The 17,999-nt window shown below is 40.3% G+C and overlaps 1 protein-coding gene across 4 annotated transcripts in view; it reads left to right on the top strand.

Moving 5' to 3' along the window:
* The first annotated feature begins 7,244 nt into the window (after window positions 1-7,244).
* The window catches only part of LOC122540973 (structural maintenance of chromosomes protein 6-like), a 119,689-nt gene continuing 108,934 nt past the window's right edge, over window positions 7,245-17,999 (top strand). For 2 of the 4 annotated variants that reach the window (XR_006309476.1, XM_043677351.1), the window contains exons 1-3: window positions 7,246-7,432; window positions 15,475-15,648; window positions 16,894-17,008. Coding sequence is in view for 3 of the 4 variants with exons in the window: in XM_043677351.1 (XP_043533286.1) it covers window positions 15,490-15,648; window positions 16,894-17,008 (274 nt within the window). In the remaining variant the exon portion in view is untranslated. Of the gene's footprint in view, window positions 7,433-12,269; window positions 12,303-15,474; window positions 15,649-16,893; window positions 17,009-17,999 lie in introns of those variants that run through there. The other 2 variants (XM_043677385.1, XM_043677362.1) reach the window with 2 other exon arrangements.

Consider the following 17,999-nt stretch of genomic DNA (forward strand, 5'->3'; position numbering starts at 1 on the left):
CCACACTTTTTGACTCTTATTTATTTTGCTTACTTCTTAGAGGATTTATAGTATCGACTTAATATGCAGGTATTTTTTATTTGTTTAGTCTTCTATCTTTTGACATTTTATTTATAGTCTTTGTTGGTGTTCTACTAGACTGAATAATCCTGCTGCTCTCCCCCACCTTTCAACAACCAAGACTCGCGCTATTGGAGATTTGTCATGTTTCAAGTGCTGCTGTTCAGGAGGATCTGACACGTCGCTCATGGAGAGTGTATAGATGTGGCTGAGCAGAGAATCAAGTTGTTACAATTGATAAGGTGGGGGAAAGTCACCAAAGTTAATAAGGAGAGGGAGTGGACAGCTTTGTGAGTTATAGAGTCATAGAGATGTACAGCACGGAAACAGACCCTTCAGTCCAACCCATCCATGCCGACCAGATATCCTCACCCAATCTAGTCCCACCTGCCAGCACCTGGCCCATATCCCTCCAAACCCTTCCTATTTATATACCCATCCAAATGCCTTTTAAATATTGCAATTGTACCAGTTTCCACCACTACCTCTGGCAGCTCATTTCATATACGTACCACCCTCTGTGTGAAAAGGTTGCCCCGTAGGTCTTTTTTATATCTTTCCCATCTCACCTAAACCTATGCCCTCTAGTTCTGGACTCCCAGATCCCAGGGAAAAGACTTTGTCGATTTACCCTATCCATGCCCCTCATAATTTTGTAAACCTCTATAAGGTCACCTCTCAGCCTCCAACGCTCCAGGAAAAACAGGCCCTATAGCTCAAATCCTTCAATCCTGGCAACATTCTTGTAAATCTTTTCTGAACCCTTTCAAGTTTCACAACATCTTTCTGATAGGAAGGAGACTAGAATTGCACGCAATATTCCATCAGTGGCTTAACCAATGTCCTGTACAGCTGCAACATGACCTCCCAACCCCTGTACTCAATACTCTGACCAATAAAGGAAAGCATACCAACCGCCTTCTTCACTATCCTATCTACCTGCAACTCCACTTTCAAGGAGTTATGAACCTGCACTCCAAGGTCTCTTTGTTCAGCAACACTCCCCATGACCTTACCATTAAGTGTATAAGTCCTGCTAAGATTTGCTTTCCCAAAATGCAGCACCTCGCATTTATCTAAATTAAACTCCATCTGCCACTTCTCAGCCCATTGGCCCATCTGGTCAAGATCCTGTTGTAATCTGAGGTAACCCTCTTCTTTATCCACTACACCTCCAATTTTGGTGTCCTCTGCAAACTTTACGAACTGTACCTCTTATGCTCGCATCCAAATCATTTATGTAAATGAGAAAAAGTAGAGGACCCAGCACCGATCCTTGTGACACTCCACTGGTCACACGCCTCCAACCCCCTCCACCACCCTCTGTCTTCTACCTTGGAACCAGTTCTGTATCCAAATGGCTAGTTCTCCCTGTATTCCATGAGATCTAACCTTGCTAATCTGTCTCCCATGGGGAACCTTGTCGAACGCCTTACTGAAGTCCATATAGATCACATCGACCACTCCGCCCTCCTCAATCCTCTTTGTTACTTCTTCAAAAAACTCAATCAAGTTTGTGAGACATGATTTCCCATGCACAAAACCATGTTGACTATCCCTAATCAGTCCTTGCCTTTCCAAATACATGTACATCCTGTCCCTCAGGATTCCCTTCAACAACTTGCCCACCACTGACGTCAGGCTCACTGGTCTATAGTTCCCTGGCTTGTCCTTACCACCCTTCTTAAACAGTGGCACCATGTTAGCCAACCTCCAGTCTTCCGGCACCTCACCTATGACTATCGATGATAGAAATATCTCAGCAAGAGGCCCAGCAATCTCTTCTGTAGCTTCCCACAGAGTTCTAGGGTACATCCAATCTGGTCCTGGGGATTTATCCACCTTTATGCATTTCAAGACATCCAGCAGTTCCTCCTCTGTAATATGGACATTTTGCAAAGTGTCACCATCTATTTCCCTACAGTCTATATCTTCCATATCCTTTTCCACAGTAAATACTGATGCAAAATACTTATTTAGAATCTCCCCCATTTTCTGCAGCTCCACACAAAGGCCGCCTTGCTGATCTTTGAGGGGCCCTATTCTCTCCCTCGTTACCCTTTTGTCCTTAATGACTTCAGGCATTTTAAAAGTAAATGAAGAGGTGGAGAAATTGCTTCAGTATTCTTCAGATAAAATATGTGCAGGTTTAAAGGACAGTTGAGGATTGCCTCAGAAAATAAAATCAACTTACAACATAAGCAAAACGGGATGAATTGCAGAGTTCTGGAGCTGCCTTCAAGTAACAAAATTTCTCTGTAGAGTGAGACACTGCTACACTGCTGTGTGTGAGGTCACCGTAATCTTGTAATCAATCTTGAGTGAAGTGGATTTGATTTCTGATTAATCCTCCTGTATGATCAATACTACCTTGCTTTTGAAAAATGTTCTCTTTGCAATCCAGCCTCAATCTTCTGTGTAGATTAATAATTAACAACAAAGCAAATAGTTCACCAGTTTGGTCCTGTGTCAGAGGCTATGTAATGTAAGGGCTCAAACTTGTATCAAATGCTCCTTTGAGTCCTGATGAAGGGTCCTGCCTCAAACATCAATTCTCCTGGTCCTCAGATGTTGCCTGACCTGCTGTGCTTTTTCCAGTGCCACACTTTATCAACTTTTTTTATTTTGAGAACAGCAGAGAAGGTAATTTGCTGACAGAATTTGCTGTACTGTTATTTTTGTGCTGAAACGACTCTCTAAATGTTGGGCATGTGGAACAATTTAATGAATTCTTCTTTGCCATCTTGTGATGTTCCCCAGCTGCTCAGCTTTGTCTCACCCATCTTCACCATTGGCGTTGATTTGTTCTGCTCTTTCCACAATATCACCTTGAGCTTTTAACAAACCCTTTTCTTGTTCTGGACCTTTTGTCGGCGGGGAGGGGCTGGCTTGAGAGCAAGTCTTTCCTTTGCTAATCTATACCTGTGCAATTTAGCAATATTATCTTTCGTGGAATAAATGCAAAATACTGTGGATGCTGGAAATCTGAAACAAGCACAGCAAATGCTGGAGAGATTCAGCAGATCTGGCAGCTTCTGTGGAGAGAGAAACAGAGTTAACGTTTGGAATCCTGAAGATGTCATGCCAGACACAAAATGTGACTCAAGATTAGAGTGGTGCAGGAAAAGCACAGCAGGCCAGGCAGTATCTGAGGAGCAGGAAAATCGATGTTTTGGGCAGGAGCCCTTCATCATTCCCGATGCTGACTGACCTACTGTGCTTTTCCAGCACCACTCTAATCTTGACTCTAATCTCCAGCATCTGCAGTTCTCATTTTCACCTTCAAAATGTGAACCGTTTTTCTCTCCAAAGATACTGCCAGACCTGCTGAGATTCTCCAGCATTCTCTGTGTTTTTGTTTTATTTGACTTTCATGGATATTGTCCCTTCACAATAATAGAATGCAGAGAGTTGGGGCAATTTTTTTTGTCAGCAAGATGTAACTAATGGGTTGCACAGGGGTCAGTCCATGGGGTCCCAATGATTTATGAACAAGCTTAATGACTTGAATGAAGGGACAGAAAGTAGTATGGCCAAATTTGCCAATGACTCTAAAATAGGTGGGGAAGTAAGTTGCAATGAAGAAATGTTTTAAAAATTATAGGTGGATATGGATAGGTTAGGTGAATGGGCCAAAATTTAGCAGATAAAGTTTGCGGATGAAGGATAAGTGTGAGGTTATCAATTTTGGTTGAAGGAATAGAAAGGCAATCTATTATCTAAATGGAAAGAATCCTTTGGTGCTTTTGTGCAGAGGGATCTGGGTGTGTCTATAGTACATAGACTCCGCAGGCAATAAGGAAGGCAAAAGGAATTTATTGGCATTAATTGCTCAAGGCACAGATTATACAAGTAGGGAAATATTGCTGCACGATTTTGGTCCCCTTACTTGAAGAGGAATATAGTTGCATTGAAGACTGTTTAGAGGAGATTCACTAAATTGAGTCCAGAGATGAGGGGCTTGTTTTATGAAGAGATAAAAGCAAATTACAGGGGATGCTGGAATATGAAACCAAAAGAGAAAATGTTGGAAAATCTCAGAAGGTCTGGCAGCATCTGTAAGGAGAGAAAAGAACTGATGTTTCCAGTCTAACTGACCCTTTGTCAAAGCTTGTTCTCTCCTTACAGATGCTGCCAGACCTGCTGAGATTTTCCAGCATTTTCTCTTATGAAGAGAGATTGAGCAGTGGAGGCTTATGCCTTTGGAGTTTGCAAGAATGAGAGGACATCTAATTAACGTATAAGAGCATAAGAACTAGGAGCAGGAGTAGGCCACCTGGTCCTTCGAGCCTGCTCTGCCATTCAATAAGATCATGGCTGATCTTTTCGTGGCCTCAGCTCCACTTACCCGCCCTCTCACCACAACCCTTAATTCCTTTAATGTTCAAAAAATTATCCATCTTAGTTTTAAAAACATTTACTGAGGAAGCCTCACCTACTTCATTGGGCAGGGAATTCCACAGATTCACAACCCTCTGGGTGAAGAAGCTCCTTCTCAATTCAGTCCTAAATCCGCTTCCTCTAACTTTGAGGCTATGCCCTCTTGTCCTAGTTTCACCCGCCAGTGGAAACAGCCCCTCTACTTCTAGCTTATCTATTCACTACATAATTTTACATGTTTCTATAAGATCCTCCCTCATTCTTCTAAATTCCAATGAATATAATCCCAATCTACTCAGCCTCTCCTCATAAGCCATTCCTTTAATCGCTGGAATTAACCTAGTGAACCTCCTCTGCACCCCCTCCAGTCCCAGTATGTCCTTTCTCAAGTAAGGAGACCAAAACTGCACACGGTACTCCAGGTGTGGCCTCACCAGCATGCTATACAGCTGTAACATAAAAAGCTCCCTGCTTTTGAACTCAATCCCCTTAGTGATGAAGGACAAAATTCTATTTGCCTTCTTAATTACCTGTTGCATCTGCAGACCAACCTTCTATGATTCATGCACAAGGACACCCTCTGCACAGCAGTGTGCTGCAACTTCTTTCCATTCAAGTAATAGTCCTTTTTGCAGTTATTCCTACCGAAATGGATGACTTCACATTTATTTACATTATGCTCCATCTGCCAGACTCTTGCCTGCTTACTTAACTATCTATGTCCCTATGCAAGGTTTCACAGTCCTCTGCACACTTTGCTCGGCCACTCATCTTAGTGTCATCTGCAAACTTTGATACACTATACGTGGTCCCTAACTCCAAATCATCTATATAAATTGTGAATAATTGCAGTCCCAACGCTGATCCCTGAGGCACACCACTAGCCAATGATTGCTAACTAGAATAGCACTCATTTATCCCCACTCTTTGCTTCCTGTTAGTTAACCAATCCTCTATCCATGCTAATACATTGCCTGTAATGCCTTACATTTTTATTTGTGCAGCAGCCTTTTGTGTGGCACATTGCTAAATGCCTTTTGGAAATCTAGATATACCATATCTACTGGGTCCACATTGTCCATGGTGTTTGTAATGTATTCATAGAATTCCAAAAGGTTAGGTAAGCATGACCTGCCTTTCATGAACCCATGCTATATCTGCCCAATGGGACAATTTCTATCTCGATGCCTTGCTATGTCTTTCCTCATAATAGACTGAAGCATTTTCCCCACTACAGAAATTAAGCTAACTGATCTATAATTCCCCACCTTTTGTCGACCTCCATTTTGAAACAGTGGTGTCACATTTGCTGTTTTCCAATCTGCTGGAACTGCCCCAGAGTCCAGTGAATTACCACAAGTGCACTTGCTATTTCTCCCGCCATCTCTTTTAAAACCCTGGGATGCATTCCATCAGGACCAGGACTTGTCTACCCTTAGCTCCATTAGCTTCCTCTTTCGTGATAATGATTGTTTCCGGGTCCTCATTTACCTTCGTCTCTTTGTCAATTACTGGCATGTTATTCGTATCTTCCACTGTAAAGACCAACTCAAAATATCTATTCAATGCCTTGGCCGTTTCCTCAAATCCCATTACTAAATCCCCTTCTCATCCTCTTAAGGACCAATGTTTACTTTGGCCACTATTTTTTGTTTTATATATATATAGAAATATTTGGTCTGTTTTTATATTCTGACCGAGGCTTTTCTCATAATCTATCTTACTTTTGTTTATCGCTCTTTTTGTGGCTTTTTGTTGACCTTTAAAGTTTTCCCATTCTTCTAGTTTCCTGCTGATCTTGGCCACTTTGTATGCCTTCTCTTTCAATTTGATAGCCTTCCTTATGTCCTTCGATGCTCACGGCAGATCACCCCTTTTCCTACAGTCCTTCCTTTTCACTGGTATATGAGAGACGAAAGGGGATTGACAAAATAGAGATAGAGAGGATGTTTCCTCATGTGGGGTAATCTACTCTGAGAGGTTAGTTTTAAGATAAACAGTAACAGATTTAAAATAGAGATGAGGAGAAATTATTTCTCGAAAGGTCATGAATGTATGGAGTGCAGTGAATACTGGGACAAGGAGTAAATCTAACGAGGAGATAGACAGATCTTAAATTATTAACAGACTAAAGGGTTATGGAGAGTGGCAGGAAGGTGGTGCTGATGCCGAGATAAAATCAGCCATGATTGTATCAAATGATGGAGCAGGCTCCAGGGGTTGAATTACCTACTCCTGCTTCTAGGTCTTGTGTTCATACAGCAATGTTAGTCCCAGGAGTTTCATTGCTGACTCCACAACATTTTCTTACTCTTCAACTTGTTCTTGCCTTGAACTAAAAGTTTGTTACTAAGAAAAAGAACCGGAAATGGTATCGCCCCGCCTTAACATAAATAGAAAGGGACAGAGCAGCAACGCTTCAATGGAGGCTCACTGATGATGTCACCTAACATGATGACAAAACATCTGAGAACAAACCTACCAGCTCACCGAGCAAACTTACAACTTGAACCTCAACCTGAGCTACAAATCCTCTCAAAAATCACAAAGTTTGTTATTAAGTTATTTTTTAATACAGTTCAGACATTTTTTGTTTCAGAGGTAATTTCATGCAGCTCTGGACATGAAATGTAACTGTCAGATTCTCTGAAGATTTTATGTGGTGTCTGTCACAAACCACAAAGTTAAACAAGACCCATTTGCAGCATCTATGCACAGGAAGAGAGAACACCACGAATAGGATGTTGTCAAGACAGATATAGTTTAACCTTTACCAAACCCAAGAGTGAGTCACAAGACTATTACTGCAGTGCTGATAAAATTGACATCCTGTCTTGCCAGGGCTACACCTCACTAACATTTGAAACTACATAAAATATCTTATTTGATATCTCCTTGGTGGTAGGAACCAGCCAAATTCAGACCCAGGGAGAAACGAAATGGCTGAGAGTTTGCACTGTATGCTTTCCTGAATGATGCAGAAGGGAAAACGGTAAGTGTTCATCACTGAAATAAAATAAGAATGAAAATACCGGGAGTAAACAGCAGATTAGACTTTAAGTGGGGAGATGAACTTTTCAGATCAATGATCCATCAGTAGAATGGTTCTGCTGAAAGGCCATTGATCTAAACCTCCTCGGTACCAAATTCTTTTATAATGCTGCTATGATGCAATCTAGGGTGCTTTATTGCGTTAAATGTACTCCATAAATATTTTCTACTCTTGTGTTTGTTTATGAGGTCCAAATATAAGAAATGATTTAGTTTTTCCTTTCGTAGTACATTTTTAAAATGTTTACTGTTTGATAGCCTTTTCTAAACGATACAACGCTTGCACTTTGCTTGGTTGCTGACTTCAGTTTCCTCTGAATTGGTAGCAGTTTATTTAACCACTGTGTTTCCCCTGGCCTTCTATTCCATTAAAACCTCCATTAGAGATTCTTATTTCGCAGCCTGGTCTCTTCTGCACACACTATTGGAATATAGGCATATACCATTCAGCCTGTTGTTTGATGGAATCGTGGTTGAGCTATTACCTAACTCCATATACCTTCCTTTGTTTCCATATCCCCTCATACGCATCAAGAGAAATCAATCAAATCTCTGATTTAGTGTTAACAATTTACCCAGTACTAGCTGCTATTTGTCGAAGAGAATTCCAAACTTTTACAATCCTGGAATGGAGACATTTTTAACTCAGTTCAGGATGAGCAGCTCAAATTATTCAGCATGCTCCTAAGTTTTCTAAACAGCAGAAATAGTTTCCCTCAATCTACCTTAGCAATTCCCACAATATTTTACTATCTTGGGTTAAATTAACCCTAAATCTCCTAAATTCCAGGAGCTACAGCCCTCAAAAGTGTAATCTCTCCTTGTGATTTAACCCTCGGGAGTTTGTTTTTACATAGCATTCCCTTCATTGTCAGATAGACAGAGCTAAGTGATTCCATAAGCAACACATCAAATTTAGACTTTGCAGTCCTACCACATCCATTCGTGAATGGTGCTGGATAATTATACAACCCACTGGAGGCAGGAGGCTCCACTAATATCCTCATCCTCAGTGATGGGTGAGCTCAGTATCAGCGTAAAAGGTAAGGCTGAAGCATTTGTAACACGCTTCAGCCATAAATGCAAAGTAGATGATCCATCTCAGTTTCCCTAGAAATCCTTGCAGTTTCACAGATGCCAGTCTTCAGCCAATTTAATTCACTCCAGTGAATATCAAGTAATGGCTGGAGGCACTGGACACTGCAAAATCTGGGGGTTTTGACAACATTCTCAAAGTAGTACTGAAGCTCTGCAGTCCAAACTTCGCAGTTCCCCGAGCAAAGCCACTACAGTGCAACTACAACGCTACCATCTGCCTGGCCATGTGGGAAATTGCCTAGATATATTCCCATATGTAAAAGACAATGCACGCACGTATTTTATTGTTTTGTTTTGATCAATTTAAATAGAATAAAACTAAACAATTTCTTTATAAAATGTAAGAAAAGTTTCTGATTTTAAAACTCAGTTCAGGCTTCCAGTCAGCAGATTAAAAATCTTGATTTGACCTGGGCTCAGTGGTTAGCACTGCTGCCTCACAGCACCAGGGACTCCGGTTTGATTCCAGCCTCAGGTGACTGTCTGTGAGGAGCTTGTACATTCTCCCCGTATCTGCGGATTTCCTCCCACAGTCCAAAGTTGTGCAGGTTAGGTGGATTGGATTGGCCATGCTAAATTGACCATAGTGCCCAAAGATGTGTAGGGTAGGTGGATTAGCCATGGGAAATACAAGGATAGGGGGATGAGTTTGGGTGGGATGCTCTTCGGAGGGTCAGTGCAGACCCGATGGGCTAAATGGTCTCGTTTCACACTGTAGAGATGCTATGATTCAATAAAGTATGATTTCATGACAATATAAACAATATCACTAAAAGCAGATATGAAGTTGAACTTTTAAATCTTTCATTTATCAGGGCTTCATTGTATAAGAAGGGAGATATTCAAAGGAAGCAGCAATTTATGCAGCATGGGGAGACTGTGCTGACTGGTTGAACTCAGGTTGACTTGGTGATGCAGCAGTGGTATTAACTGTTTTAGTTAACTTGTTAAATTAAATCAGACATGTCAATTCTGATTGGTCAGGGAATACCATGGGTATGCAACAGTAATCGTCAGTCTGCCTTGCTCCTTATTCAGAGGTGAAGGTGCTGTGGACACGTTCCTTTTGCTTTCAAAGAACAAGTCATGTTGCATCTTTTCGCTGAGTGAAAAACCTGACAAATCATGGCTCACCAGCCTGGGTTGAAATTAATCTGTAATGAAGATGGTTAACATTTCCAACTGTATTACCATGTCAAACATTGTCCAACTAATCAGCATTTTTCTGATTAAAGTTGGAAAGTTACTCTCACTGCTGGGTATTAGTGAGCTGCACCTGGAGTTCTGTGTCTAGTTGTGGTCTCTTTACTTAAGGGAGGATATATTTGCGTTGGAAGCAGTTTAGGAGAAGATTCAGATATATATAGAATCCCAACAGTGCAGAAAAAGGCTGCACCACCCCTCCAAAGAGCATCCCACCCAGACCCAGTCCCCCTCACCCTATACTTAGCGTGGGTAATCCATACTATGGGCAATTCAGCATGGTCAATCCACCTAACCTGCACTTCTTTGGACTGTAAGAGGAAACTACAGCACCTGGAGGAAATCCATACAGATGTGGGGAGAATGTACAAGCTCCACACAAATAGTCACCTGAGGGTGGAATCGGGCCCAGGTCCCTGGCGCTGTGAGACTGCAGTACTGGCCACTGTGCCACCCTTCACGCGACAGATTCCCAGGATGAAGAAGTTTGTCTTACGAGGAAAGGCTGTGCAACTTATGCTCATTAGAGTTTAGAAGACTGAAAACTGATCTTGTTGAAGTATATCAAATTTATAAGGAGCATTTATACTCAAAAGGTACTGTCTCTTGTGAGAACTAGCGGTCATTGTTTTAAAATAAGGGGTCTCCTATTTAAGATGGAGAAAGGGAAGAAGTTCTAATCTGAGGGTTGTTCAACTTTGGAATTCTTTTCTCAGAGGGCAGTGGAGGTTGGAGCTTTGAGAATAATCATGGATGAGTTTGATTTTTGATTGACAAAGGAACCAATGATAAGGGGGGACAGCAAAAGTGGAGATGAGGTCAGTCATGATCTGAATGAATGGACTAATTGGCCAAATGACCTCTTCATGTCCCAATTAATTATAATTCCTGCACTTATACCAGGCCATAATTTTCTGGTGATTTTTGTACTATGCTTCTGAAACAGTGATTGTTAATTAACAAAGACCTATTCCCATTAAAATCAGTGAAAATGGTGAATTGCTGATGGATACAACTTTGGTCATCACTGTATCTTAGAATGGTTTACACAGAATGAATTCAATACATTTGATTTAATCAAGTTAGTTTGTTTACTGTTTAAATATGTTTACAGATTGTAACTAAGTGTAACTTTTACACTTGGTTTCATGGATCAATTTCCAATTATGAAATGTTTGCATTTGATATTTTAGCTTGCCCACAATATTTCAAGTTCTACTTTAGTTCCAGGTAAATGACTCAATCTTTCATTGAGACTTTGTTTCATAAAACATGAACTATAATTCTACTTCACTGCTTTGTTGTTTGAAAATCCTTGAATCAGTTTATCGGCCAAGCCTGCTGTTGGGCATGCGTGGATAGCACCAGATTCAAAGTCATGTTGGATAAAGGAAATCAGTGCTCAGGATCCCTCTAAAGCATTGGATACATCTTTTGTTTAGGTCAGCAACATGCATTATCCCTCCTGTACTGACTTCAAAATATAGGTTACAGCTTTCATGCCATTACTCTCTACTGTATACAGTTGTATTCTCTATTCTTCATTACACATTTTTTTTCTGTTCAGATGCTGAGTTCTTCAGTGATGTAATTTTAATCTGTAATTTTTGATGTCAGTGTTTGACAATAATTATCACTTTTTATTTGACATAAGAATGCGTTTGAGAGGCAGCATCACTTCTGGCCATTGCACTATAGCTACCATTTATTTTTATGTTGCAAAATTACCTTGATCAAAGCAGATCCCACATTTTCATAGAATCATAGAATCCCTGCAGTGTGGAAACAGGCCCTTCGGCCCAACAAGTCCACAGCGACCCTCCAGAGAGTACCCCACCCAATCATTCCCCATTTCTCTACATTTACCCCTGACTAATGCACCTAACGTACACATTCCTGAACACTGTGGGCGATTTAGCATGGCCAATTCACTTAAACTGCACATCTTTCGATTTTTGAAGGTTCATCGTAATGAAAAGGCAATGATTTCTCACACTGTTAGATGATGTAATTGAAAGGACCAGTTATAATCTCTTGACAAAACTTGAGGGCTACCCAAGAATTCCTATGTTACCAAGAGATTTCCTCCTTAAACTGATCTTTAATTCATTCTTTTTGCGTGATGTCACTTAGTGATTTGTTGCCAGAGATAAATAAACTAACAAACACATTAAGTTAAATTCCTGCGGAAACCTAAAACTGAAAAAAAAATTTAACTGCTAACCCGATGTGCCACCCCTGGGGTCACTGTGATACAGCCAAAAGAAATCCAGGATACAGTCAGTTCTGCTGTAACTTGTGTTTCTTTAATGCTAACTGGCTTTAACGCAATTGAAGAATTTAGACCGTTATTTGTAGAATGCGAACTTTCCTTTCATGTATTAGCTATAACGCGATTCCGGTATCATTAGTTTAGCTGGAGCTGTTATTACACTGTTTTCTTATAATGGGGGATCACACAAGAATGGAACATATCGCGTTATATCAAAACTGTCTGAGGATTAGCAGTGGTGAAATTTTATGTTTATGATATTACTTGCACTGAAAATTCCAGGCCAATATATCTGCTCAGGGCTTTGGCAACGTGCTGGCTGACAACAGAGTTTACAGGATGAGCAGGAACAGTATGTACATCTTTCCCCCTGTCCATTTACCCATTATACCAGCCTTTCACTTCAGCTTCCAGCAGTAAGACTTTCAGCTCTATTTTAGGTTGTTTTACAGAGTTTTTGAAGAAAGAGTAGAGAATACATTTCAAAATCTTTACTCAGTAAATGATTGGACTGAGTGTTATCTTTAACCTGAGATATCGGGCTGAGTTTCCAAGGAACTGTGGAGCTAGGACTGGATGTGGCAGGTGGTGGAAGGGAGGAAGAGAAATCTCATTGGTCTGACTCAAACTAAGTTTGTCCAACTTCTCCTTAGAGCTAATACAGTAATCCAGACAATATCCTGGTAAGCCTCTTTTACACCTTCTCCAAAGTCTCCACATTCTTCCTATTGCTACCACACGGGGTAAACCCCTCTGCTAATTTAAACCAGCCACATAAAAAAATTCACCTCACGCCGTAATCTGTTAAAATTCGAGAGGCAAAGCATTATCTCAGGGGTCACTATTTAAAATAAAGATTAACAATTTTATTCTTTAAGTCCACCAGAGAATATTAAAACCAACAACTGTTTACAACTCCTTTCTCTTAAATCTTTCTTTTACCTCTCACATTACAATACTGGTCCAGTAAAAATCCCGAGTAAGATTTACAAACAAAAACCTTTCAAAAACCAGTCAGCTTTATGAATTCTCCTTTGTAGATTTTCCTCTGTAGCTTTTCTCTAGGTTGGCTTAGCAAACTTCTTATAGACAGGTACCTTTCAGAGTGCTCTCTTAAAGTTACAGTACACCTCTACACCTTCATAACATTATAGTGTGGTCACCAGACTGCACACAATACTCCAAATCTGGCCTAATTAAACTTTATACAGTCATAACATGCTCTAACCAATAAAGCCAAACGTGCTGTATGCCTTCTTTACCACTTGTGTCACCACTTTCATGGAGCGATGGACTTGCACTCCAAGATCCCTCTGTATATCAATGTTCCTAAGGGTCTTACCATGTACTGTGTACTTTTCTTTTCCATTTGACCTCCCAGAGTGCATCACCTCACTTGTCTGACTTAAATTCCATGTGCCATTTATTTGCTAACTTTCCAACTGATCTATGTCCTGTTGTATCCTCTTGCAATCTTCTTACCTATGCACAACTCCACCAATTTTCACGTCACCTGTAAAGTTACTATTCAGACCCTTATAATCTTATCCAAATTGTTTATATGTATATATATTAAAAGCAACATGGGTCCCAGCACTGATCCTTGTGGAACACCATTAATCACAGATATCCAGTCAGATGAATACCCCTCCACAGCAACTCTCTATCTTCTGTGACCAAGCCAATTTTGTCTTCAACTTACAAACTGACTGTGTATTCCATGTGACTTAATCATCTGGACCAGCCTGCAATGAGAGGCTATGTCAAATGTTTCAGTAAAGTTCATGTGGACAATATCCACTGCCCTACCCTCATCATCTTTGTCACTTCCTCAAATAGTGTGATCAAATTTATGATACAAACCCTCCCGCACAGAGCTATGCTGACTATTCCAAATAAATTCACTCTTTTCCAAATGCTGTCTCTAAGAATCTTTTCCACTAATATCCCCGTAACTGATATAAGGCTCATTGGTCTATAATTTCCTCAAATATCCCTATTGCCCTTCAATAACAAAGGATCAACATGGGCTATCCTCCAGTCTTCTGGGACCTCGCCTATGGCTAAAGAGGATACAAAGGTCACTGTTGAAGCCACAGCAATCTCCTCCCTTGCCTTACTCAGTATCCTGGGATAGCTCCCATCACGGCTGTGGGGTCTTTCCCCTTCTTGAAGCTATGCTGTCTCTGCTTGATCATGTGTATTTTAAAACTATAAACATTTCTTTTATTGGAAAAAATAAATTGAGCCATTACAGTTTGTTTGCTATATCATCGAAAAACTACAGTGTGGAAACAGGCCATTTGACCCAACAGGTCCAGATCAACTCTCTGAAGATTCACCCACCCAGACCCATGCTCCTACCATATTACTCTACAATTACCCCTGACTAATGCACCTAACCTACACATACCTGAACACTATGGTCAATTTAGCATGGACAATTTACCTAATCTGCACATCTTTGGACTGAGGGAGGAAACCAGAGCACCCAGAGGAAACCCACGCAGACACGGGGAGAATGTGCAACCTCCACACAGACAGTCACCCGAGGCGGGTCTCTGGTGCTATGAGTCAACAGTGCTAACCACTAAGCCACAATGCCACTTATATATTCTGCTATTTGGCTTGCCACTTTGTTGAGTAGGACTTTGGTTAAAATCTTACCAGCTATCACAAGTAGTAAGATTCCTCAACATTGGAAATACTAGAGTATACTTCAATTCCTCTGGCTTGTGTATGTAACCAAGCACTTGATTCCACCTTGGATATCTTGCTGGTTCTTCAGTACCAATGTAATGGCATGGGCAATAGTTTACTGCATGGTCTCAATAAGGATTCTTCTTGCTGATCGACTAAAGAGATACATCATTGTTTGCTTTTTTTCACTCAAGTCCCAGAATCCAAATGAAGAGCTTTAAATTGAATTACTGTCATGACTGCCAGTGCTTTCAAAAGACTATGGGCAAGTGTAAGTCTGATGAAATAAAAGTGCCTTCAATTGTCCATCACAAAATCCTGATCATTATAAATTGACATAAAACCCGATGGACTATCACTATTACTCAATTAGATTCAGTATGAAGGATTACAGTTGCAGTATCATCAACAATTTTCTAAGGTTTGTCGTAGTACCAGTACCCTTGCATGTTATGTTTGTCATGTTATTGTTCATTAAGAAAGATAAGACATTTTCACATATTGGCAGATGAGATAAAATAGTATCAAATACAAGTAGTATTTGACTTTTCATTAATTATGTCATCTGAAACATTTTACTTGTCTCTGAAAAATGACAAGAACTCTAAAGTAGGCCCTGAGCTTAAGTTCAATCCAAATTGATTCAGTTCAAATTTGCAATGTAAACCTATCCACAATACAATAACATGGCAACTTTTCTGCATTTTCAGGACTTGCTCTTCACAATGTCGAAACGAACGAGAGACGTTTGTGAAGGAACTACACTCACAAAGAAATTGAATACTGGAAGCACAGAAGAATTTGATACAAGAGAAGCCAACAAGAGAAATGAGCAAACTGCAATCTGTGGTGAACACAGCGGGCGTTATCTACATAGGCCCTGGGTGAATATTTATCACTGAGTTAGGCTGGGCTGTCTAGATGTGGCATTTCCTAATAAGAAATTGGTGGCATGACATTTCTTCAGCACCCAAAACAGTCTTTGATTTCAGAACCAGCATTCAGAAGGTTTGTGTTGGGAAGTGGAGGAAATCCATAAGGGGAAATGCTTTCCAAAGAAAGCATAAAATCAAGAATGCATTACACGATGGCATATCTGAAGCTGAGCACTGAGTCGTAGTGAAAAGGTTAAATGCGCAAAGTATGCAATTTGTCAAAGAGGTGGACTTCATGAAATTCTGATTATTTTGTATAGTTTGATGCGAAACATCATTGGTAAAACAAACCTGGGTTTTAAGTCTTAAATATCTAACGGTGAAGAACCATTAGCACTATCGTGTGCAAATTCTACGCATTGGATACTTAAACTGTAAGTCTGAGTCATAACACCAGGTTATAACCCAACAGGGTTATTTGAAACCACAAGTTTCGGACTGCTGCTCATTCATCAGGTGACTTCACATGAAGAAGAGGCATCGCTCTGAAACCTTGTGATTTCAAGTAAACCTATTGGACTATAACCTGGTGTCATGTGACTTTTGACTTTGTCAACCCCAAGTCCATCACCGGCGACTCCACATTGTACTGATTGGTATTTCTCCCTGTTCCTTATATTGTATTACTTATTCATCTATTCCTTGATGTGGAATCAAGGGTTATGGGCATAAGGCAGGAACAGGATACTGATCGAGGATGATCAGCCATGATCATATAATGAATGGTGGGTGCTGGCTTAAAGGGCAGAATGGCCTACTCCTGCACCTATTGTCTATTGTCTATTGTCTTACCATTGTTTTTGTATACATCTGAAGCACAATGGATGTTTAGCTTTTAAAAAAAAGTACACATCTTGTCTTAGAGGGCAAGCAAATTTTCCAATAGGTCCCTGTAGCTGAAAGTATAGCAATGCTTAACAAACAAAGTCTAGACTTTGTTTCAATCTAGTAAAGTGCTTAATGACAATGATTAGCCAAAGTCATTCTGGATGTTTGGTGTCTGGAATTTAAACGTCAATGAGAAAAACAAAGAAACATGTCAATAGAAAAATATTTGCGAGGGCATATGGATATTATGGAAAACATCACAAAATACTGTAATTATTTTAATCCAATAAAACATTGTCATGTTCTCCTATTTACATATGTAAATGTTTGCATTTGTGGATGCATTAATACATTTTCCTGTTTCAGAGTGCATATCAAGTGGGAATCATTGAAAGTATTTCATTGAAAAATTTCATGTGCCATACTTTCCTTAAAGTTGTGTTTGGGCCCTATTTCAACTTTGTGAGTGGGAACAATGGAAGTAAGTGTGAAAATCTATCAGTATCTCTTGTAACTGCAATCTTGCAATATCTTCCCTTCCAGCTTTTGATGCAATAATTTGTATCTTCATGCAGTCATTTTGATCTATAAGGCTAGGACTGTAAATTTTAATCGGAACAGTGAACTGAATTTAATCGTATGTAATTTTCTAACGTAACACCCCTCAAATGATGTAGTCTCTGGTGATAAGCTAGTGACTTGTTCCAGGGTAAAGAAAATGCCATAGAAACATATGTAAGCATATTTTTTTCACTGCGTCATGATGAAGGACTTATACTCAAAACGTCGACTTTCCTGCTCTTCGATGCTGGCTGACACGGCTGTGCTTTTCCAGCGACACACTTTTGACTCTGATCTCCAGCATCTGCAGTCCTCACTTACTCCCTGCATAACATTCACTTGCTATTCATGATGTTTTACAGTTATGCTACTGTCATTTTTGCCACATAAAGGCCTTTACTTTTTTTTAAAATGTTGAGTAATTCATGTTTCTTGTTGCACATTTTGAATATTTTTTGGGTGCGATTGTGACATTTGTAATGAAGCATTATTGTCCATCCCTAAACGTTCTTAAGAAACTGATGGTGAGCCAACTTTGAGCACGATTTATGTAGTGTTTTTTATCATCACCAGTTAGAAACAAAAAAAACCCTGCAGATGCTGGAATCCAAAGTCGACAGGCAGGAGGCTGGAAGAACACAGCAAGCCAGGCAGCATCAGGAGGTGGAGAAGTCAACTTTTCAAGTGTTACCCTACCTGGTTTGCTGTATTCTTCCAATCTCCTGTTTGTCAACTTTCATCATCCAAGCAGCAGGAGAATCGACGTTTCAGGCATGAGCCCTTCTTCAGGAATGAGGAAAGTGTGCCAAGCAGGCTAAGATAAAAGGTAGGGAGGAGGGACTTGGGGGAGGGGCGTTGGAAATGCGATAGGTGGAAGGAGGTAAAGGTGAGGGTGATAGGCCGGAGTGGGG

This window comes from Chiloscyllium plagiosum, chromosome 3 (genome assembly GCF_004010195.1).
Source record: "Chiloscyllium plagiosum isolate BGI_BamShark_2017 chromosome 3, ASM401019v2, whole genome shotgun sequence".
Taxonomy (NCBI): domain Eukaryota; kingdom Metazoa; phylum Chordata; class Chondrichthyes; order Orectolobiformes; family Hemiscylliidae; genus Chiloscyllium; species Chiloscyllium plagiosum.